At 39.9% G+C, this 25,310-nt stretch overlaps 1 protein-coding gene across 4 annotated transcripts in view; it reads left to right on the top strand.

Annotated features, from left to right (window-relative positions):
* The window catches only part of ERCC8 (ERCC excision repair 8, CSA ubiquitin ligase complex subunit), a 58,468-nt gene extending 36,502 nt beyond the window's left edge, over positions 1 to 21,966 (top strand). For all 4 annotated transcript variants that reach the window (XM_075541062.1, XM_075541064.1, XM_075541063.1 and 1 more), the window contains 3 exons: positions 4,539 to 4,736; positions 13,529 to 13,609; positions 17,440 to 21,966. In XM_075541062.1, coding sequence (XP_075397177.1) covers positions 4,539 to 4,736; positions 13,529 to 13,609; positions 17,440 to 17,508 — 348 coding nt within the window. In that variant the 3' untranslated portion in view covers positions 17,509 to 21,966. The remainder of the gene's footprint in view (positions 1 to 4,538; positions 4,737 to 13,528; positions 13,610 to 17,439) is intronic.
* Positions 21,967 to 25,310: the final 3,344 nt, after the last annotated feature.

Genomic DNA, 25,310 nt, shown 5'->3' with positions numbered 1-25,310 from the left:
GTTCATGCATATACATACATCAATTGTATAAAGCACATCTGTACAGTCTTTGCCCTAATCATTTTTTTCTCTTTTCTTCTTTTACATTTTATTAGGGACTCATACAACTCTTACCACAATCCATACATATACCTACATCAATTGTATAAAGCACATCCATACATTCCCTGCCCCAATCATTCTCAAGGCATTTGCTCTCCACTTAAGCCCCTTGTATGGATCACTTCTTAACATACACTTTAGACATAAAATGCTTAAGATACACATTTAGGCATAAAATGGAAACCATAAATAATCACCTACCACAGTATATAACACTGGAAAAGCACTTAGTAAATGATAAACCTCTCTCTTCCTCCATCTTGTACTTGAACTTCATGCCATCAGCATTGAAAAGGATAGTGTTGAGCCCATGGTGATCTGACCAAAGCAATGCTGTAAAAAGATTAATAAAACAGTTGCAAAATGGATTATAGGGGAGACAGTCTGTACAATGGTTTTATACTAATGCTGCATCCAATATTTGCCGGTTACCATTGAGGAAGGAATGTGGTGTGAAAAGAACCTAGGTTTTGTAGTTCCATGCTCTGTAGATGTTATTTTATTTTCGCCAGGAAAAGAGACTTGTGGGTTGATGAATGTTTTCAGTTTTTTTCCTCCCCTTACTTCAACATTCCACAGATGGTTACATGCAGGACTAACAGATATAAAAGAGGGATATTAGCATTTTTACAGATATCACTTCTCCTCACCTCTCACTGATGATTGAGACTCATGGCGACCCTAGACCTTTATAGGAATGAATAGATGTAGGGAGTTTGGGGATACTTTATGTCCCACATGCTTTCATAGGCATTATTTCACTGGATTTCCTGCAATAACTGTGGTAAACGATATCGTTATTTCCATCTAATAAATGAGAATAATGAAGCCCAGAGGTTAAATCATTTACTGGTGAAGATGTTTTTTAAAGGCAAGTTTTTGACACACCCCTATTACGGAGTTGGACCCCTGGTGAGGTAGTGGGCTCTGTACTGAGCTGCTAACCACGTCAGTGTTTGGGGCCCGCCAGCTGCTTTGAACTGTAAAAGTCTCAGCTACCCAGAGGGGCGGTTCTGCTCTGTCCTGTCGTGTCAGAATGGGCTCCGTGGCAGTGAGTTTGTTGCTTTGCGTTGACTGTCATGGAGTAGAAGCCTGTGCTCATTTCCTGCCATGTGAACTTGCAGGGTAGAAACTGAGTCTAGTGTCCGCAGATTATCAGCATATATCCAAATGAGCCTTATTGTAATAATTCCCGAAAGATTAGCTGCTGGCTTTACATTGGAATCGGAATTACCAGCAGGAACTAAACCTGACCCTTAATTCTGTAGTGCCTCAGATTTGGGGAGCATACAGATCAGGCTCTTGTTTTCTAGCACTGGGGTAGGCAGGGGAGGATGGACAGCTGTTCACCTGCATTTCTGGCTGCCCCCAGGTGAAGCCAGGGCTGCTCAGCTGCAAACTATACCTTTGCAGAGGGTATAGTTTTTTGTTCCAAATACATATTGATGAAAGGCTATAGTTACACTATGCACATTGGGCTTTGCACATTTTAAAATTTACCTTTGCCTCCATTTTTATCGTCATGATTTTTAATGCACCTTAAAATTACAGAACTAATGTAGCATTCTTAGTAATTTACACCTATTCCCAGTTCCTTTGCCACTGTATGTTCATTGAATTCCTCTGGGCATCTAGCTTAGTGCTTTTTAATTATTTCTTAGAGATAAATTCCTAGGCATAATTAGCAAGTCTAGCGAGGGGTAAAAATGACTCTTTTCTGTTGTGTAATACCATTTGTCCTTTTAGAAAGTCAAATTATAGGCCAATAACATATTTACATCACTTTTGCAGTACATACGAAGGAGTATTAAAAATAAAAAACGGAAATTTTTTTCCTCAAAGTTATGTATTTAAAGTTTTTACAAAACAGCCTCATCACTTTCAAAGTACTTTCCAAAACATTTTCTTTCTACTTTAGCTCTTGGTATCAGTTCCTCTTTTCCCCCTCCCTCCCGCACCCTCCCTTGTGAATCTGGGATCAATGATATATTGTTATTATTATTTTGGATCTTACACTGTTGTCTTCCTCCAACCACATTGCTGTTATTCTTCCCCTTGGGGTGGGGGCGGGGGTGCGGCGGCCATATAGCCAACCTTGTGATTGGCTCCCCCTTTCTCCCCCTTCCAACTCCCAACCATCCCCCTCCCCTCTTGACAGCATGACTCCCACTACTCTTCCTGAGGGGTTTATCTGTCCTGAATTCCATGTGTCCAGAGCTCTTATCTGTACCAATGTGTGTTCTCCAGTCTAGCCAGATTGGTGAGGTAGAACTGGGTCATGGTGGTAAATGGGAGGAAGCATTCAGGAACTAAAGGAATGATGTGTGTTTCATTGGTGCTACACTGCACCTTGATTGACTCATCCCTTCTTTATAACCCTTCTGTGGAGGGATATCCAATTGTCTACAGATGGGCTTTGCATCTCCACTCCAAACCCCCTCATTCGCATCAATTTAGTTGTTTGTTTTGGATCTTTTGATACCTGATCCCATCGACACCTCATGATCACATAGGCTGGTGTGCTTCTTCCATGTGGTTTTTATTGCTTCTCTGTTAGGTGGCTGCTTATTTAACTTCAAGCCTTTAAGACCCCAGACACAATATCTTTTGATAACTGGGCACCATCCTCTCTCTTCACCACATTTGCTTGTGCACCCATTTTGTCTTCAGTGATCGTGTCAGAAAGGTGGGTATCAACAAGTGCCAGGTTATTAGAACAAAGTGCTCTTGTGTTAAAGGAGGCTTTGAGTAGAGGCCCAAAGTCCATCTGCTACCTTAATACTTAACATATAAATATATGTCCATTGGTCTGTATCCCTTTCATCATAAATTAGTATATTTACATATATATATGCCTATAGCTATACCTCTATCAATAACTTTGCCTCCTGTTTCTTTCCTCTATTTCCTTTCACCTTCCTCCTATCCCACTATCCTACTCACCCTCCATTTGGCTCTCAGTAATTCGTCCTGGATACATTGCACTTGATTAAATCCCACCAGGCATTATACGCCTTCCTCTCCATCAATTTTAGATTTCTTCTTGATCCCTTATTCCTGAGTTTGTTAGCTCCTTGCTCTCCATCTCTGCCCCCTTCTCTCCCATGTCCCCCCAGAGCTGCCGATCCCATTGTTTTCTCCAGGAGATTGTTCATCTTTCCTATCTAATATAGAGAGACATAGGGCAAAAGAAAATCAAACAAAAACAGAACAAGAAACAAAACCAAAACATAGTTCCAGGTCTGTCTACTGACCCTTAATGTATGTTTTCCCATCAAGTCTGATGAGGTGCCAAGCCCTGTCCCCCGAGTCCGAAGTCTATTTTCAGGATTCCTTGAGGACTTGGTTACTTTGCTCCCCTTCCTGCCCCGTGGCGCTCCCTTTGCTTTTCGCCCCTCTGTGCGAGGGACAGACCGGGCACACTTTCTGCACAGTGTCTCCAGCGTTGTCCCCCATAGCACTGTGGGTCAGTGAGGGAACATTGTGTCTCGTGGTGGAGCAGGCCCTACGGTCCCTTCTGTGCATTGACTGCTCTGGGGTGTCGTCCCGGGGGCTTGGTTGGTCATGATAAGGTCCACTTCTCTCCCTCTCTCCCTCCCTCTTAGTTTGCTCCTTAGGCTATATCTTCAGTGCTGTCCTCTGTGTTGCCGTATTCTGGGGAGGGGGTCAGCATAGCTTGTCTTGGGCCCTGCCTCATCGTCCTCTCTGTTAGTGTGCTGCTCCATGCCAGTATATTGCCATCTAGGCTTGGTGCTCAGGGATGGAGTCTGGCCCTTCTCTCCCTTTCCTGTGGAGACATACATAATAGCCTCCCCTTAGGAGTATTAGTGCCCTGCTCCCCATCACCCTCGTTGGTGTGGTTTTTTTTCTCTTGCCCCTCTCATTTTCCCTCCTTTTGAATTGGTTATTAAATGCATCCCTGAGTTGGGTCCGACCCCTGCCAAAGTGAATCAGCCTTTTTTTGTCACACACTCTTACACAGTCTTTTCAGAACCTCTAAATAGAAAGCTTGATTTACAATCGGACCTGGTGGAATGAACTCCAAATGCACTATTTCCCTCACATTAAAAAAAAAGCATTGTTTTTGGGGAGTACCCCTTCATATTTTGAGTGTACCAGTATTAAGTGGCTGAAGTTTTCTTTGAATTTTTGATAAATTAGGATATTCTCCACAATAATTCTTTAAGTTTGCCTTGATTTGCACTTTTACTTCAGTTAATATGAACATCTACCCATTTGTTCTTTAGTGCTTATTACTCTATGTAGAATGTGCATTCATATATTATAGTGCATGTTTATATTAGGTTAATGATAATTTTTTAATTAAAAACACTTCATTTATATTATATAATATCTTTGATAATGCTTCTCATAGTATTTTGTTATCTTTGTGATTCAGAATTAAGTACAAGACACTATAATTTTACCTCTTACAGGTGAACTATGGGAAAGTTTGTAATGACAGTAGAAAAGGACTGAAATTCACCGTCTCCAGTGGCTGCAGTTCAGAATTTGTTTTTGTACCATATGGCAGCACCATTGCTGTTTACACAATTTACTCAGGAGAGCAGCTAACTCTGCTTAAGGGACATTATAAAAGCGTTGACTGCTGTGTCTTCCAGCCTGATTTCCAGGTAAGAGTGACACTTACGGGATATCAAAGGGGCTGGGCGGCTTGCTAGGCTAGCTGTATCTAAAACAGTGCATGTGATTCTCTGCTGGGGGGCTACACTTTGAATGTGCATTTGAGCTTGGGTTTATTTAATATAATACAGCGTAGATTTTTTAATGGCGTGGAAGGATTATGTATGAGCCAGTATAATTATGTACAACTTGAGTGGGATAAAGTTTCTTTGGCATATGGGTTCCATTGATTTAATAGTTTAAATCCCAGGCAAATTAAAATACTTTAGACAGAAAGCTGAATTATACATATCTAATCTCAATTGGCTGAGTCAGAATTGACTCGACTGCATACAACCACAATTCCCAAGATACAGTGTGTGGCTCTTGCTGTATTATGTATGTATATGGCTAAAATTTTGCTATTTTCCACAATCACTAATAAAGGTTTGCTTTTAAACTAATGCAACTTACATACTTTTTAAATCTCATGTTTTTTCTCGTTTTTTTAAACACCTTACCCATTTCTTCTATTTCACCTATGAACAATGACATCAGATTGTTGTCATTGTTGTTTTCTCCAGAAAACATTTACTCAAATTACCTCATGCGCACCTTTAAATGAGTCTCTGTTATAGCAAACAATAGCAATGAAAGCTACATGCTAAAAGTATGCAGTATTTGGAGCTAGCAGAGAGTTCGTTACCTGACAAAATTTTTATTTTATCAAAACAAACACTGATGGTAACGCTTTCCTTTAAGAGGCACAGATTAAGTTTTCAGCCAGTCCACCCAGGTCTGGTGGTGTCCAGACATATCTTACTGGATGTTAAGTAGCTGTCACACCAAATGCTCCGCGTGACTTCCTCTAGCCTTAGCCCACCCCTTAGGCCCTACGAAACCTTACAGGAGACCTCCCGGGCTCTGTTCCAACTGAGCCAAGACTTCCTGTGGTCAGTGTCCTGCTGCAACATGTGTTAACTATCTTCATGTTGCTTTGGAAAGAAGTAAGCTAGCACCAGAGAGAGGGGATATTACTTTCTGCAAACCTAAATATAGTATTGACAGAGCATGATTCTTCATGTAAAGAAAATTTTAGGTACGGTGTTTCTTATCCACAGCCCTCGGTGATAGGGCCAAGATTTTAACCAGCTATCTGGCTATAAATTCTACTTTTACACCGAATCCGAGTTTCCTAAAAAGAGTGCGGTGCCCAGTATGCTTTATAAATAGGCCGAGATAGTGATTCCCCCTGTCCTTGGCATATCATGGGCAGGCTTCCAGCAGCCAGGGACGTGGGGCCAGTTGCTTCCTGACAAACACTATTTTATAATTTATATTGGAACTCAGAAAGGTTTGAATCACTGCAACGCTGCATGCAATATAGAAAACGCCATCAAAAATCATGTCAATGTGAATGGGGCAGGGAGTGCAGAGTGGAAACCCAAAGCCAATCTGCAGGCAATTGGGCATCCCCTTACGAGAGGGTCGTGAAGAGGAGACAGGCCAGTCAGGGTTCAGTATAGCACTGATGAAACATAGAGCTTTCCTCTAGTTCTTTAATGCTTCCTCCCCCCACTGTCATGACCCTAATCCTACCTTCCAAATCTGGCTAGACCAGAGCATGTACACGGGTACAGATAAGAGCTGGAAACACAGGTAATCCAGGATAAATAAACCCCTTGGGACCAATATTGAGAGTAGCCATACCAAGAGGACAAGGGGTAGGTGAGGGGAGAAAGGGGGAATAGATCACAATGATCTACCTATAACGATCTCCCAGGGGAATGGACAACAGAAAAGTGGGTAAAGGGAAGACATCAGTCAGTGCAAGACTTGAAAAAAAATTAATAAATTATCAAGGGTTCATAAGAGAGAGGGAGGGGGAAAATGAGTAGCTGATACCAAGGGCTCAAATAGAAATAAAATGTTTGGGAAAGATGATGGCAACAAATGTACAAATGTGCTTGACACGATGGATGGATGGATTATGATAAGAGTTGTACGAGCCCCCCAATAAAATGATTTATTTTTAAGAAAAAGCCATCAGAAAGACTGTAACTCTTTTATCCTGTTTCATCTATTGTGATTTCTAGAAAGGAAAATAACTATAAATCTCAAAAGGTAGTGCTTCTGCATCCATTCAACATCTAAGTCCTTTCTTAATTAAGTACCACTCAAGACTACTATTTGAAAGTGAAGTTGATATTATTAACAATTCTGTCATAAATAGAAAACTGACACTGTGACCATAAACATAAGAGGCCTAACTCTGATGGCTTTTGAGGGAATTCAATATCCATGTTCTAAAATAACTCAATACGTGGAGTACATTAATTTGTTTCACTAAGGGTCATCTTCTTACTTGTTATTGTTGGGTTCATCCAGTCGGTTCTGACCCATCACAGCCTTATGCATGATAGAATGTGCTGTGCTCACCATTGTTCCTCTGCTTGAGCCCATTGTGACAGCCACAGCGTCAATCCATCTCCTTGAGGACATTCCTCTCCCTCACTTTCCCAAACATAGTGTCTTTCTCCAGGGCCCGTCTCTCCTGTTCAAAATATTTAAGACACAGTCTCTCCGTCCTTGCTGCTAAGGAGCACTCTTGGCTGTACTTTCAATATTCTTCAGCACCCCAACTCAAAATGCATCAATTCTTCTTCGGTCTTCTTGATTCAATATCCAACTTTCACATGCACTTGAAGCAAGTGACCTTGGCTTGGGTCAGGTACACCTTAGTCCTCAAAGTAACATGCTTGCTTTTCAGTATGCTAAAGAGGTCTGTGCAGCAGATTTACCCAGTGCAGCTCGTCTTTTGATTTTGGCTGCTGCTTCCATGAAGATAAATTGTGGATCCAAGCCAAGCAAAATCCTTGACAACTTCAACTTTTCTCCGTTTATCATAATGTTACCTATTAGTCCGGATGTGAGAATTTAGGCTAATGATTTTGAGCTGTGATCCACACTGAAAGCTGAAATCCTTGATCTTCATCAGCAAGTGTTTCAAGTCCTCCACACTTTCAGCAAGCAAGCTTGTGTCACCTGCATATCACTGATTCCTTAACCTTCCTCCAATCCTGATGCCACATACTGCTTCATATAATCCAGATTCTCTGATGACTTTCTCAGTATACAAATTGAAGAAGTAGTATGAGAGAGTACAACACTGACACACACCTTTCCTGATTTTAAACCATATCGTATTTGCTTGATCTGTTTGTACAACTGCCTGTAAGTCCAGGTACAAGTTATGCATGAGCACAGTGAAGTTCTGGAATTCTCATTCTTCTCAAGGCTCTCCATAGTTTACAATTCACATAAATGCCCTAGCATAGTGAATAAAGCACAAGTAAATACCTTTCAAGTATACTCTGCTTTCAGCCAAGATCCATCTGACACCAGCAGTGATGTCCCACGTCCTCTTCTGGGTCCAGCTCCGGCATCTCTCTGTCAATGTACTACAGCAACAGTTGTTGGGTGATCTTCAGCAAAATTCTCCTGGCATGTGATATTAGTGCTAGTGTTCTGTAATGTGAGCACTCTGTTGAGTCACCTTTTATTGGAATGGCTACAAACATGGATCTCTTCCAGTCAGTTGGCTAAGTAGCTCTCTTCCAAATTTTCTGGCATAGACTAGTGAGTGCTTCCAGAGCTTAATCAGCTTGTTGAAATATTTCAATTTGTACCCCATCAATCCCTGGAGCCTTGATTTTGGCTAATACTTTCAGTTCTCCCTTCAGTACTGTTGGCTCTTGCTCATATGCTATCTCCTGAAATGGAATGTCAACTGGTTCTTTTGGCACCATGACTGTGTATTCCTTCCATCTTCTCTTGATGCTTCCTGCATCATTCACTATTTTGACCACAGAATCCTTCAGTATTGCAACTCAAAGCTTGAATTTTTTTTCTTGAGTTCTGTCAGTTTCAGATGTGCTGAACATGTTCTTCCCTTTTGGTTTTCTAATTCTAGGTCTTTGCACATTTCATTATATTTGGTTTTGTGTTCTTAAACACAAAACCCTTTGAAAATTTTCTATTTCTAACCCTTTGAAAATTTTGTGTTCTTAAACACAAAACCCTTTGAAATTTTCTATTAAGTTCTTTGACTTCATAAATTTCTTCCATTTGCTTTAGCTACTCTGATTAAGAGCAAGTTTCAGAATCTCTTCTGACATCCAATTTGATCTTTCCTGTCTGTTAGATGGCTTTTTGCTTCTTCATTATTGATATCTTCCCACAGGTCATCAGGTCTTGATGTTAGTGTTCAGTGAGTCAGATCTATTCTTGATGCTCTCAGAATGCAAGTGAAATAGACCCACGGCTGTCTTTCGGCTCTCGTGGATTTGTTTCCATTTTCTTATGCTTTATAAGGAACTTAAATATGCCCAGTTGATGATCTGGTCCACAGTTCTTAATCTAAGATCTATATCTAAAAAACTCAAAGTACACAACTAGGGAAATTTGATTCTGAGCCCTGCCCAGAAGCAAGCAATAGCATTAATGGTCTTTTTTGATTATGTTTTTGTTATATATTGCATGCACCCCATTTTTTGTCGTATTTTTATTAGTTTAAATTAAAACCAAATATTTGCATAATCCTAGGGCTTCTTCAAATACAGTTTATAAACCACTGCACTGATTCCTACATATAAGTCTTAACAAAAATCGTTTTATAAAACTGTTATTTTATATCTTAGCCCAAATATTTTGGGGAACTTTTTCACATCACAGTTAAAAAAGAAAAAGAAGGAATTACATACCTACTCGATATCCAAAACATTAAATGTTACATTGTTTGAATTAAAATGTATGACCCTGGATTTCAAATTATAGTCATCAACCTCTGCCTCATCAGAGGATATGTTTTAATGGGAAGCAGATAGTTAGCAATCAAGTGTTTTCTGTTTCACTTCTATTCCTCATAAAATAATTTTTGAAGATTGTTATATTGTATTTCCATTTTCAGAACCATAGTCTCTGGACATCAAGGTCAATTGGCATAGTCCACAAAGAATGTTCTAAGCATATTTTGGTGATTAACAATTGGGATCTTAAAAGCTTTTGAGCAACTCAACTGTTGGAGTCTCCCATCTGGAACAAAATGCCTACCGCCACTGAGTGTATTCTGACTCATAGAGACCCGATAGCACAGAGTAGAGTTGCCTCCTTTGGGTTTCTCAAGCTATAAATTTTTATGGGAGCGGTAAGTCTCATAAATTATCAAGGGTTCATGAGGGAAGGGGGAGCAGGGAGGGAGGGGAGAAATGAGGAGCTGATGCCAGGGGCTTAAGTGGAGAGCAAATGTTTTGAGAATGATGAGGGCAATGAATGTTAAAAATAGATAGATAGATAGATAGATAGATAGATAGATAGATAGATAGATAGATAAAGAAGACCCCCCAAAAAGTGTCAGCTTTTATTTTCAGAATTCCTGGTGTGATTGAACTGTTGAACTTGCAGTTCGTACCCCACTACACCACCAGAGCTCTTCAGGACAAAGAAGAGTAAAGAAATTCCAAGTTACATGGAAGCAGATAGTCCAAAGGAATTATAGAAGTCAAGAACTGTAGACTCCATGACCCAGAGACCATAAGTGACCGTTTATGATAAAAATTTTTAATTCAAGTGATGTAATATTTAATATGCCTAAATATGCCTGTCTATGTTGACCAACTTTTCCAAAAGAGATCACAATAGAGGATTCATGTTTAGAGTAGGAGAAAAATATAAAGCAAAACTCAAAATCATAAAACTAAAAAGCATCAAGCCTACTGGTCTGACAGAGACTGTTGAAACTCCTCAATCCTCAGACATCTTTCAGGTCTGGAACAGAACTAAGCCCTATGGGTCAACTCACAGCCAAACAGCAGACAGACTTAAAAGGTAAACAGTCACAGCAGGGAGGTACATAGTCCTTAGAACAATCAATCATGTGGCAGCCAAAGGTAGTATTTGCCGGGGGTGACGCTCAGAGGCAAGAAGGAGTAGGAAAGAAGAACACGTGGACTTAGGGGTAGGTGCCATCAAGTCCGTTCCCATTCACAGCGGCCCTCTATGCACAAGACTGAAGTACACTCCAACCTGCCCCGTCCTCCCCTCGTAGCAGCCACAGTACCACCCATCTGATTGACAGGCTTTCTCTTTTCTTCTGCCCGTCTACCTTGCCAAGCACAATGTCCTTTTCTAGGGATTGTTTCCACCTGCTAACATTCCCAAAGTACATGAGGTGAAGCCGAAACAGCTTCGCCATCTTCACGTCTAAGGAACTGTACGTCTCCCTAAGCTGTCCACGGCGCTTTCAATACTCAAACTCACTGATTCTTCTTCGGTCTTCCTTCCAACTGTCACGTCCATATGAAGCTATATCATGGCGTGGGCCAGGCATGCCTTAGTTCTCTGTTAGATCCCTGCTCTTCAACAATTTAAAGAGATCCTAGCATATTTTCCCAGTGCAAGACGTCATTTGATTTTTTTTTGTTACGTCATTTGATTTTTTAATTGCTGCTTCCATGAGCGCTGATTTGGGGTTCGAGCAAGATGAAATTCTTGACAACTTCAATCGTTTTACCTCTTTAACGTGATGTCATCTGTTGTTCCAGTAGTGGGGGTTTTGGTTTTCTTAGAGTTTGGTTTTTTTAGAGTTGCAATCCATGCTGAAGGCTGCAGCCCTTGATCATCTTCAGCACATATTTCACGTCCTCCTTGATTTCAGGAAGCAAAGTTGAATCATCTGCTCCCTTGGAAAAAGGTGCTGCGGTCTAATTCTGTTACCCCTTTAGAAACCATTTTTGCAGTTTCACTCTACTCATGGTTGCTGTGCGTCAGAATTGACTCAATGGCAACAAGTAGTACCCAAATTTTAAATATCAAGCTACTAACTCTCCACAAAAGGTAACTGTTCTGTGGAAGAAGATTGATTACGGTACTCATACACAGTGGACTTAGAAAATCTTGTGTTCAAAGAATGATAGGTACATGTCAAACTATTAAAGTTTGGAATAACATAAACAACAAAATAAATAATGATTAAACAGAAATCCTTGAGCCCATGCTGATATAAAAATAATAATAATAAATTTAAAATTTGATGAATGGAATATACTACATAGTCTGAAATTACCACCACAAAAAAGTTATTGTTTATAGTGATAAGATTGGAAATGTTATCTCAACAAGCCTAGCAATCACATTAATCAAATGATCATAGTTAACAAACCAATAGGAACACATCACAACTTTTATGCAAAAGATGCCACACCTCACTGTAATGAAGAAGCAGTAGGCAAACCAAATGAGGGGCTTTCTACAATTACTGGTATGTGATCTTCAAAATTGTAGCATTCAGAAAAGACGGGAGAGCTGTTTTTGATTGAAGGAGACTAAGGAGACAGGACTACTAGGTGTAATACATAATTCTAAACTATATATTTTTGCTAAAAAAAAAGACATTGAGAGAATGACTAAATTTAATGGGATGTCAAAGTTATATGGTAGCAGTATGTGAATTTATCTCACACACTTTGGAAGGATATTCACTGGAGAAGACCTCGCCATTCTTGGCAAAGTAGAGGTTCAGCAAAACAGAGGCCCTGGTAGAAGTGGATTGACACCGTGGCTGCAACAGTGGCTCAGCCTGCACTAATGTGCGCATGACGCAGCGCTGGGCAAGGTTTCGTTCAGTGCCACCGGCTACTGGGATTCAGAGCATCAGCATTGCAGTTACAGAGGACAGTATCTGTGTTCCTTGGAAACAGTGCACTAAACTAGATGAGGTGATAGGCCCTGATGTGGGCAGTGTACTCCCATATTGTTTGGGCAGGGCCATTCTTTAGAGTGCATTTGTGATTGTTTTGAATAAAAAACCAATTTCCAGATGAACCCCTGTACCTATCGTAAAAAACTCAAGGTTCCATTCAAATCTTTTCATCTCTATAACACCTTCCTTAATCATTACTAATTTATACTGCTGTGTCTTACAAATCTTTTCCTTAAATAGCCACAGAATCTCTTCTGTATCCTCATATTGTACTTCCTACTAAATTGTAATCACCTACTAAAATTATCTGGTTAAGAGTATTTTTGGTATACATTTCACCCCAGGGGATCTACAGCTGAACGCATCTTTGCAAAGTTCACGTAGTGTAACCATATATTCTAGATTGTACCATACACTTTATAGGCTTTTTCTCTATTTAGGAAATTCAATAATATAGAAATAAACCTAATTTAGTTTAATTTTTTTACATCTGTAAGATATTTCCTATAGTTAACTTCATAATCTTATTTTCTCTTTAACCAACAAAATAACTCATTGTATCATGTTTCAGATCATTTGGGGCTGTGCAGTAATGAAAGTAAATAATTGCATGTTAACAACAAAAATGAAAACCCAGTTCTATCCAGTCAGTTCTGACTCCGTGACTGTACAGAGTTGCTGACGCTTTGTAACTCTCTCCACAGCAGGCGGCCGTATCTGTCTCCCACACATTGCATATCAGAACAATGAATAGTTTATTTTGTGTGTGGAAATATCTGTTTGTGAGGAAAATAACAATCACTTGGCCACTTAGCATACAGTAAAAATAGTCTTGAACTTCCTGTGTCTTTCAGGTATCTTCCTAATACAAGGAAGTCTTTCTTCAGATTAGAGAACACAGAGTAAAGGGCATTGAGGCTCGTTTCTCTGGGAAATAATACAGAATTTAACCTTAAAATAAGTCATTTTAAACTTGATCTAGGCCATTTCAGATTTGGTTACCAGTTTTAAATGTTCGATGATGAAATCTTTTCTGTGTTCCAGGAACTTTATAGTGGTAGCAGGGATTGCAATATTCTTGCGTGGGTGCCAGCCCTATGTGAACCAGTTCCTGACGACGACGGGGTAGGTATTCTCTGCATAAGTAACGAGTCGTTAGAAATGAAGCTTTATGAACTCACACGCGTGTTTCAAGGCCTTTCTCGCTAGGTTCCAATTGTAAAATGAACCTGTTATAATACATCTGAAATGTTCAAAACTGGAAAGAACATCAAAGTACTAGAGTTGAATTAATCTTTGTTGTTTACTTCCTATTGTCTCCTCTGGATCTGGGCTTTTTTATCATAATTAGTGTCACACTTGGACGTATAGCTTGTTACCCTTCTTTTCCCACCATTGTACAGTCAGCCTTTTCCTTGTCACTGATACCTGTTTGTAGACATCATTTTTAATAATATAGCAATGTGTTATCATTTATATAACACAATTTACTTGCTATCCTCCTTAAAGATATTCCTGTTTATTATAAACACAGTCAAGGTCAAAATCTGTTCATAAACTGTTTCTGATTATTTCTTTGCCTATACTTCCTAAAAGTAGAATTATCTCTTTAGTTAACATTTATGGTCATATTTAGACCAATTTTCACTCCTACCAGTAGTCTAGTAGTGTTTGTCTCAGAATATGGTTTGTTATTACTTTTTTCTTATTACATGAGTAGGGAAAGTGTTTTGTTTTTTTTAATCATTTTATTGGGGGTTCGTACAACTCTTATCACAATTCATCCATCCATCCATTGTGTCAAGCACATTTGTACATTTGTTGCCCTCATCATTCTCAAAACATTTGCTTTCTACTTGAGCCCTTGGTATCAGCTCCTCATTTTTTCCCCTCCCTCCCCTCCCTGGAGTAGGGAAAGTTTTTTGTTTTTGTTTCCGAGTAGGGAAAGTTTTAGTGTGCTTTTTATTAATACTTAGACTGTTTCTACTACAGATCTTTAAGAATCTCTAGGGGTAGATTGCTGAAATGGTTTAATCCATATATAATGTATAGTTTATTAAGCAGTACATGCAGTCTAATGTAGTTTAAGTTCATGTTTATCTCATAAAACTATATGAGATAAATCTTAAATCATTTTGATTTGTATTGGGAAAGGCTAGCATTTTTGTCTATCTTATATTTTATAAAGGACTAAGAAGACAATCAAGATAGTACTCTGTCTTTCACTATGGGTTCTGAGGCAAAGAAGGAATTGAATGCTAATAAAAGCAATACTGTACATGTACCACCATAGCACACCCCCTACAGGAACCCTCGGGATGTAGTGGGTTACATGTTGGGCTGCTAACCACAAGGTTAGCATTTCGAAACCACCAGTTCCATGGGGGGAAAAAAGATGTTTTTTCTTAAACTTTTTTTTAACTCTTGTGAATTGGATGAACACTTGCAGAGTAGATTGAGTTAGTATTTTAAAATAATTTCACCTCAGCTAGCAAATAAATAACTGCATTTCCCAGGGAGGCAATCTAGCACGGTTTAAAAACATGCACACACACCAACGCAGTCTTTAGTTGAGAGTAAACTGCACTTGAATCTGAATTCTGCCGTTCTTTAGCTTCGTGACCTGGAGCAAGTTCATGTTCCAAATAATAGATTCGTTTAAACTAAATTCTTCCTTTCCGCTTCATTCTTGCATCAAGACTTAATTCATCAACCGAGATGTAAATCTATCAGGGCTGTTTCCTTTGACTCCCAAGCTGGAGGAGCAATGTCGTTCCACTAACGAGACTGGAAGGCACTGAGTGACAGGGAGCCCTGGTGGTGGCATAGCGGGCTGTGCACTGAACTCCTGACCACAGAGTGCTTCGGACCCACCAGCCTCTACCAGGAGAAAGGTGAAGTGGTCTCCTGCTCCCATAAAGATTTACGTACTATCAGAAACCCGAAGGGCACTTCCGCTCTGTCCTGTAGAGTCACTATGAGTTGGGATCAACTCAGTGGCAGGGTTTAGTTTGTTTTAGTGGTTTGGGTTTTATTGGAAGCAAAAATCGATCATTCAGTTGGCAGGCTGTTTTATATTCTGAGATGTCTGACTTCCTATTGCTTCACTTCCCAACTCTTGGTCATGTTCACGGCATGTCTCTCTGCATCCCCCTTCCACTTTACCTTCTTGAGATTTTTAGCAATAGGTGCTTTATGGTTTGAATCTAACCTCACACCAAGACTCTTCCTTAATTTTGACACAGCTGTTCTACTTATCACTTGTATCAAAGTATAGTCACTGACAGAGACAACCCTTTAGAGAAGTTTCAATAATTTCCATAAGATATTTTTCAAGATAGATCCCTGGTAGATGTTAAAGATAGTTTTACTCTGCATTCCAATATGTGGATATGCACAAATTTTTAAATCTCTAACTTAATAATTTTCACAACTGTTTGTCAGGTTGTGAAATACAGATGGATATGTTCAAGCATAGACTGGATGTCCACTAGAATGGATGGTGGTTCCACTCGATCAGATAGTCTCAAACAGTAGTATTTGTACACACACCCATCTGTAATATTGTCACAGTAGTGTGTAATTATGAGTATGGCATTTGGGATTAGCAATAACATATTTGCATTAATACTGCAACACCCTCATTTATTATCTTTGCTTTACTATCATTATAAACAGTGGCATTTATATGCCACTGTCTTATGATTTTCACTTAATTTTGATTTTTTCTGCTCACCCTGGCAACAGTAGTTTACAATAGAATACAAATTTGCTTCTCTGTGGAGTCATCAAATGAAATAAAGATATTTAACTGATTAATGTTAAAATGTTATGTTAAAAATGAGTTAAACATTTTTCCATAGTAGAATTATGAGTCATGATCTTCCTTTGGCTTATCTACCTGGATATTTTCAGTGGATATATATGGCAGAGTCTAAAGATTTCTTAAAACAGAGTAGGAAAGAGTAGTTTTCTGACCTGCAAGGCCAATAAGCCATTCAATAAATAACCTTATTTAATGTTTAAATTATAAAAGGTCAGCAATTGAAGTTAGTATTTGGATGAAGGAAGGAATGAATAGACAAATGTCGCTAGATAGTCCATGGAAACATATGACCTGCTGTTGGGAATAAGGGGGTGATTAATTATAGTTAGGTGATAGTTGTGTTATCTAGAGATTTGAGTTGTAATGGAGTATTGGCTTTGCACCTAGGCTCCGATCTATTTTACATTTACAAAGAATATTCAAATTAATATATTTTTTCCTACTGCTTTAGCTGAGACTTAGTGAATTCACTGGGACCATCCATTGTTTTCCACTATGATGCTTGTTTGAATTCTAAAAATCTAAGTTCATATTCACCACAAAGGAAATTAACATTCTCAGTCATATAATAGGGATTGGGTTATCCTTAACAAAAAAAAATTGATATATGTGTTAAAAGTACCACATTGTGTATCTAAGGTAGTATCATAGTAATACATTATTGATTAAGACCTACAGAATAAGAGGCAAAACCTGGCTCCTAGAGCGCAAATAAAACGTGAAAAACCTTAAATCAAAGAAGACCATCTTAAAACCTTTTACTTATTTGCCATAGAATAAGGAAGTATCCGTTCAGAAAGAATCTCCAAACAGTTTGACTTTGAACCTCACAAATACTGAAAGTTGGAAGACTTTGGGGATGTAGTCCCCTCCTATGTGTATATGGGGAGACGCTCTTAAAGGAATTGAGTACAGTGTGAATAAAGTCTGCGATGTCTGTTGAAAATGAAATTGTGAGGTTCTGCTTAATTATTTTGCTTTTGAAATTTGCAACTACCAATTTCCTTCTAAATAATCAAATGCTATTTATTTCATTTAATTTTATAAGTAAACTTTATTTGGAGCCTATAACAATGAAGTAGGAAATAAAAAAATCCTTTTGTCTTTTTTTTTTTTTTTTTTTTTTCAGAGTACAACCAAGTCCAAGTCCAATCCAGCATTTGAAGATGCCTGGAGTAGCAGTGACGAGGAAGGATGACTAGCAATCATTAGTACTTTGTTTAATAACTGGTGAAATGTTCCAAATATTGACTGTTAAATCATTTTTATTTTTCCAATCTATTTCTACAGCTAAATTAACTTAAAATTTGGGTAATATATTCCCCATGTCTTAAAAGAAGTCAAATGTGCAGGAAACCCTAAAACAGAATTTTGTATAGTCTGTTTCATCAAAGTGTGTCTCTTCGATTTCAGTTATTGTTGTCTGGGACAGCCCTGTGGCTCCACTACAAGGTGACCTGTCACAGTGGCCATGTGGGACCTTGAGCAGAGTAGATGAAGTGAAAGAGGCAGTCTCAGGGTCAGCACTTGAAGGTTAGAACATGGCCTTTCTCCTACTTGCTGTACTGTCTCCTCATTTTCACCTTTGAGGATAATTCTACCAAGTATGAGTACATCCAAAATAATTATTGGAAAGATGGCATCAAACTTACTTTCTTCTTTGTTATCCATTTATTCATTCTTTGCAGTGACTGATTTAGTCAACATTTTCTAACTTTACTCCACATGGTTTTTAATTCACTGTATCCCACAGCCTAAAAACCTGTACCTCTAGAGATTTTTGTCTTAAGAAAAATACCATATTTATTGTATTATAATGTATTATGTTTCAGAAGGCAGCTTATACTTGTATTTTAACTGTTCCCTATATGTGGATTTCATTAAAATGTAACCAAGTCCTCCTGCATTTACCAAAACAGATAATGCCCTGGCATTGAAACTGGCTACATGTGACATGTCACAAAATTTGTATTTTGCTGTCAACTCTTCCATATCATAACTCACAAGTGACTCTCATGAAGCTAATCATACAGTCCCTTTCTTTGTAAGATAAGGACTACTAAAAGATGTTTGTGAATATAAACACCAAATTGACAGTTGTTTTCTTTTAAGGCTGCTCTGGCGGGGCTGGCAGAGGGAAGGAGGGACTGGTCACAGTCTGGAGCCCCAGGGGTACCAGCAGTGCTGTCAGTGAAGACTTGCCCTGCCACACCCACTGGCCTCTCAGGCTCTCGAGCAGTGCTGGCGAGAGGCGGGGTGCTCAGCGACTGCAGTTTGTGGGTGGTACACGTAGCATGGGCTGCCGGCTCCACAGACGAACTAGGCTTCAGAAGCGCTGTGAGTGGAGGGCAGAGCTCGCAAACGCTCACGTGTGACTCGAGCAGCCCAGATCAAGCCTGCTTGATCCACTCCCCCTAGGGGGAAAGAAGGGGGAGGGTTTGGAGGGAGGCAGTGGTGCTAGCAGCCTGGGCTGCACGGATCAAGCCACAGCCAAAAATCCCAAGTGGCACAAGCGGTGGGTGCAGCAGTGCCGGCTGCGATGTCTAGGATATTAGGCCTCGGGCTCGGTGGCAGATGGGGGTCAGGCCAGATCAGAGCCAGGAGAAAGGTTTGCCCAAGTGCGAGACCCACGCGCGCATCCTGGACCCCCAACTGAGCCTCCCAATCCCCAAATCCAGCTATCACACGTGGAGTTCCCAACACAGTTACCCATTAGTCGTTGCCATCTTCTGAATTTTTAACCTATTTTTGTCTTTGTGTCTAATGTATGGTTTTTGTATTATGCTTAGTTGCATTCTTCATATTTTTTTGTGTGCTTAGTTTATTTGGTTTGTAGTTTTACTTTTTGCTTTTTAACTGCTGGGTCTTTAGATTTTTCTTTCTTTTTTTTATTTTGACAAGGCTTATCTATTTTCTTTTAGATTACCTTATTATTTAATTTCCTTCCGAATTTAACATAATTTGTTCTCTTTTGAAATCTAAATGCCTTCTTTGTTCTAATCTTTTATAACTACATTATTCTCTCTTTTTCCTTTGAATTGTCTTCATTGTAGATTAATATCTCTAGTTTCCTATTTTCAGTCTTGGTAAGTTTGTATTACTTTACTAGGATGACTGGGTTGACTTCTGGGCAGTGTCACCTTGTGTGTTTTTGAATCCATCTAAAGAACTCCCTTTAGCATTTTTTATAAGGTTGATCTTTTTCATGCAGTTTAATCCCATAACTTAGTTATCAGTCCATAAGTCTGATATTAGCCCATGAATTCCTCTTCAGACTCACGCATCACATGCAATGATACTGAATGCAGGAAGATCACAGGCAGTGGGTAGAAAGTCCTATGGATCCAGTGGCGGTGGACACATCTGCAGGGCTCTATGTGCCATCAGTATGGCTCCAGGTGGCTTGTCAACAGGAAGATGAAGCAGAGAGATTGTGCCCCACCTCCAGGGAGGAAGAGAGACTGTGACCTGATTGACAGGCTAGACTCCACCCCTTCATTCTTTTATCCAGTTGACATGAAATTGTGTAACTACCACACTCTTGTAAACCGAGTTAAATTCATATAAGCCTGGATTGAGATTTACAAGACAATGGCATGCTTAACTATTTTGCATGTTATTCTTGCATAGGGCCATACTAATTTAATTGTCTCTGCATTATTCCAATTTTAGTATGTATGCTGCCTTGTTTCCCATCAGCTGTATGTACTTAAGAATCATTCTTGCCCCTTTTCTTCCCTCTTCTGACTCTCCAAACAAGACTTTGACTCTACAGAGATGTCTCCAAACCCTGCCAGCCCAAGTAGCAAGAAAGGCCCTGAATTATTAACCTGCAACTGTGCTGTTCCCCCTAACCCTGTTACCTGTCAACCTGATAAGAATGTGACTGCTAGCTGGAGATCCAGAAGAGGTCAGAGACCCATGAGCAGGCCGCAGATCTGGAACATCCTGGAGATCCAGAGCAGGTTGGAGATATAGAGCAGGGCTTTTGTCTTCCCTTGACCATGGATACCACGCTAAGTCAGTTTCCAAGGACATTCTCAGCCGATGGCAGCAAAGTGGTCAAACTGCCCTCCCTCCTCGTCCCTTCTAACTCCAAACATCAGAAATATAGCCAATGTGACGCCGAATAACAAAAACGATGTACAAATTGTTTATAATTTCTTTGTCTTCTTCCTCAAAACAACCAACAAAGTACCAGTTACCAATAATATATACATAAGATTTCAAACCATTCTGAATTATTTTTCTGGTAGTGCCAATGTCTTTGGTTCCTCAGGAAGGTCTTTCGGCTCTGTATAATCACTGTTTTGTGCTCTTCTGACCTACTGTTGTCCCTGAGATGTTTTCAATTGCTCAGGTGGCACTTGACTTTGTTGTGGCCCATGCTCCATAGGTGCAGCCCTGGTAGCCCCAGAGGACTGTCAACTTGTAAAGGCTGAGTGGGGCTCTGCAGCAGCCCCTGCAATCCCAGAGTGCATGAATGCCCAGGCCCACCCATCTAGTGGTGAGCTGCTGTTCTTATTGAAAAAAACAAACACCCAGCCCTATGCCTCCAACTCTGCTTCTTTGGTTTTTAAAAATCTGCACTTGCCTCTAATCGCCTCTGCCATGGAGAGCAGCAGAGAGTGCTTGCCCACCCCTTTAGCTGAACAACAAATGCCGAGCCGCAGCCCCGGGCTAGCAGTGATGGCCACACAGCGATTAGAAAGATGTATGTCCTTCTCCTTATTGCAGCTCACAGGTTTAACAGGAGAGGGGAAAAAAGAAGTTCCACACCCACTCTGGCAGCTCGAATGGAATCGTTGGTGAATGAATGGACCTGATTCCTCCCTGCACTGAGAAGCCAGGGAAGGCCCACTCCACCAGCTGCCTCCTAGCAAGATGCAGTGCAGTGTGGCAGACCCTCCCAATTCATCCCTCCCTCCATCTGCACTCAGGGTCCCAGGAATTTGTCAGTTGCTCATTAGTTGCTTGTTCTCTGGGAGCACAGGTTCAGCTCACTCTGCTTTCCTCTCCCTTCTTAGAAATTCAGGGCTCCAGGTTTCCACCCTATTGGTTTTCTCCCATTTGTATTGTAGAGATTCAATAGTGTCTCACTAGGATACCGTCTTCTACCAGAAGACCAATGCATTTACTTGTATAGTGGGTGTGATAGGTTTATTGTGCCAACATGGCCAATGAACACATGTGGGATTGAGGGGCAGAGAGATAAATGGCTCGGTGAGCCTCACCTTTCTTGTCTCTTGCTCTTTGATGATCAAACCAGTGTGAAGCTGCCATAGCTTGTTCTCTGCCTCAATTTGCAAGCTACAGAACCTGTGGGATACCTAACCCGTGGACTGTGTCGCTGTAGTTTGAGGCTCCTATAAGACCTGCTCTGCCATGCGATGGAGTATACATCACTTGAGCTGGGGACTCTCAGACCTTGTCATTTGGCTGACTGTTGGTGACCTGCCTTGCTGTTTACTGCCTATGGCCGGATGGCCTGAATTGTACTACAGCACACTACCCGTTGGCCCTCACGACTTGAAGGACTGCCAGTGTACTAGCTGTCTCACGGAAGTGAGTTGCACTGAGCCATTTGTACTTCTTTGTAGATTAGTTAACTGTTTATTTCTTGTGTTATCTATCTATATAAATATATATAAAATCATTAGTGTCCTGGTTTTGTTTCTCTAGAGACTCCTGTCTAATATAGTGGGATTCTTCAAGCCCGGGTCATTCTGTTGTTAGCTGTCATCAAGGCAGTTCTGACTTAGGGTTTCCACATATGTGCAGGGTAGAAATGCTCCACAGGGTTTGCAATACTGGCCTTCCTGAAGCAAATCACCAGAACACTGGTTTAAGCTACCAAACTTTTAGCTAGTAGGCTAGAGCTTAATAATTTACTCCTTCACCATAACATTTAGTTTGGTATCCTTTTAATTTTCCATTGAGTTGATTCTAAATCATGTTGATTCCAACACATAGGTGCGTATATGTGCAGAACTGCTGTAGGGTTTTTAAGGTGGTGACGATTCAGAAACAGATCGCAGTCCTGTCTTCCAAAGCACCTCTGGGTTCAGAGTGGATTCAAATCACTAACCATTCAGCTAATTAGTAGTCGAGCATTTAACCATTTGCACCATTTTCTCAGGAATATTGGAGCTCTATAGACCCTTGTAGGACCCCTGGTGATGCTGCTAACTGCAAGGTCTGCAGTTCTAATCCACCAGCCACTCCTTGAGAGAAAGGAGATGTGTTCTAGTCCTGTAAATGATTACAGTCTCAGAAACCTATGTCACTGTGAGCAGGAGTTTATTTGATAACAGTGAGCTTGGATTTTTGGTTATTTTGTTTTAAAGGCGCTTCCACTTAAATGCTTTATTATTCCATTCAGTTTATTCCTGTCCAGCCTTATGCAAGCATATATGCAGGAGCTTATTACAAAAGCAGTGTTCCCTTATAACTTCTTATATTCTTTTTATATATTTTCCTTCCATAGGATGTCTCTTGTTGTCAAGTAAGGTGTTAATATCTGTTATACTTCAAATAAAGATCAATGTCAATATGCCAATAGTTTATCTTCCCCTCAAACTGATCCCAGTTTTAATAAAATTAAACTGCCTAGCTCTTAAATAAGACATTTCTATATATTATGTCATTTTTAGTTAAAAACATTGATAGTATTGAATTTTTTAAGCTTGATATTTTTCCCCCTTGTTTGTTATTTCCTTTTTTTTTTTAACTTGTGATTTGGGGGAAGGTTTACAGAGCAAATTGTTTTTCTATTCAATAATTTATACATTTTGTTTCGCGACATTCAGTGGAATACCCAGAATGTAACAGTATTACTTCCCACTTCCGGTGTTTATCATTGCTATTTGTCCTTCTGCCCTATCCCTTCTGAGCTTTTTAACTTGGAAGTGCTACTCTTCTGGTCTCCAATGGTTAATTTCTCACCGTGTAGGCTCCCCGTGTAGACCTGTCTATTACTTGGCTTAAGTTGAGGCACAGGGGTGAATCCAGTTCCGGACTTACAGGCTGACAAAGGGCTATCGTGTCAGAGTTGCTTTGGGTCTATCAGATCAGTGAGCCTGGACCTTTTTATGATTTTTGAGTTTGGGTCTGCATTTTTCTCCCACTCAAAACAGGGCCCTATATGTGACTCCTTTTAACGCAGTCAAAGACACCATAAAATTCTCTACCTCAGGGTTATAGAAGCTGAGGCTCAGGTGTTCCATCCATCTTTTGGACTAATTGTTTCGCTCACCTTTGCTTTTCTTCATTTCTGTGTTCTGGACAGGGAGAGGCCAATAATTTCATTTATATAGCTACTCTCATGTTTAAGTCTCCAGTCACTAACCAAATTAAGATGTAGAATCATATCTTTGTGGACTGTGTTATACCAATCGACCTTGATTTCCCTGCAACTATGCTCTGAGCCCCCAAGCTTAGGGACCAACTCCCTTACTGTACTGCATTCTTGGATATATTTACAGTACCTACCGATATATATGTAGAAGTATCATCTGTCAAACCTGTAAATAGGATGGTGAGGATGGTCTATTTTGACCACCCATGAATGATTGCTTATGTGGTCCCTTGTTAAAAGTAATAAGGCAGGATTGTGTATGTAATCGTATATGCCCTTGTTGTCTGTACCTCTTATGCTTCTCTACATATATTTATTTTCCTTAGTAGCAGTATGGTGATCACCGCTTATTGCAACTGCTTTTCTCAACACATAAATTTATGTCTAACTTTTAAAAGTAAAACAACAATGTGGAAGCATAGAATATAACCATGGCAGAAATTGAACTGGTAAAGAGCCGGGCACACTTGGGATTTTTTGTTTCAGAGAGTAAAAGAAAGTATTCCTTTTGCTTCATTGTTTGCTGAAGATTCTATGCCTCTGATGCTTATCCAGTGCCCCAGTTTGGGTTGAGTCTTCTGTTCTATCTCTGGAGAAGTATCCAATTCAGCGGCTGCATCAAAGTTCAGTTGTGGTCCTTCTTCTTGGCAAAGAATATGTGAAGTCTTTCTGTGGCACCAGAATCACTTCACTAAACCGCCTCTATGCCTAGAATTTAGTACAAATCATTCATTGTAATATGAACTTGTCCGTTGTACATGTCATACCAGCAACAGTCTTATACATGGATGGTTTAATTATTTTGATTCCATTTAGGTTTTTGGTTTCTGTGGGTTTATTTGTTTTAATGGGACAATGTTGAGAAATATAGAAAACTAAAAGGAATACTAAGACAAATAACCATGTTGTGACCCTTGTCTCTGTCTAAAATCTAAATGCCCTCTTGACCAGCCCCTCCTACATTGTGTTCATGAAGAGGCGGGTAAACTTTTGTGCTCATGTATAGATACATCTCTATTACTGTGTGCTTTTCCAAAATTTGGAAAGAACTAAGTGTTTGAACCTAACCTAGTTACTGTGTCACATAAAAGCACGAGTAAGGTAGTGTGTAAGACCAAATTCTTCAAGCTCCTCCATTTTTTTGTTTGGTAATTTTTTTGCCTTGGAAATCTACCCATGGCTATTGCATTGGGTTTGGCAGTTTGTAGGCAGGTGGCCCTTGGTTCCTGGTGTTGCTCCGAGGGCAATATATGATTGACAGTATATGAAAGGCTCAAGTGATTCTTTTGTTCATCTTTAGCCATGGTTAGAAACAGCACTAGAGGGTAGAGAAACCTGGGGCTCTGAACAGCTGGACTAAGCCGCTGCTTCCCAGCTAGCTCAGTTCTACCTCCTCAGCTTCTCTTCACTCTATCTGACGGCCTCTTCCACTGTGTGTGAGTCTATGTATTTCCTATATACATACTGTTCAAAGTTGTGCTAGGACAAAGGAATAACATTCCTAATAAGGACTTAAGAGTGAGTGCATTAGCTGATTCTGTTGAGCTGTTCTAATGTTTATATGTATATACATAATTCAAAATTTTATCTGAAGTCCTTTGGAAAAGACTATTAAAAATAAGTTGATGATAACCTCCACAGAC

This window comes from Tenrec ecaudatus, chromosome 2 (assembly GCF_050624435.1).
Source record: "Tenrec ecaudatus isolate mTenEca1 chromosome 2, mTenEca1.hap1, whole genome shotgun sequence".
Taxonomy (NCBI): Eukaryota; Metazoa; Chordata; class Mammalia; order Afrosoricida; family Tenrecidae; genus Tenrec; species Tenrec ecaudatus.
This window is presented reverse-complemented; position numbering and strand designations above follow the sequence as displayed.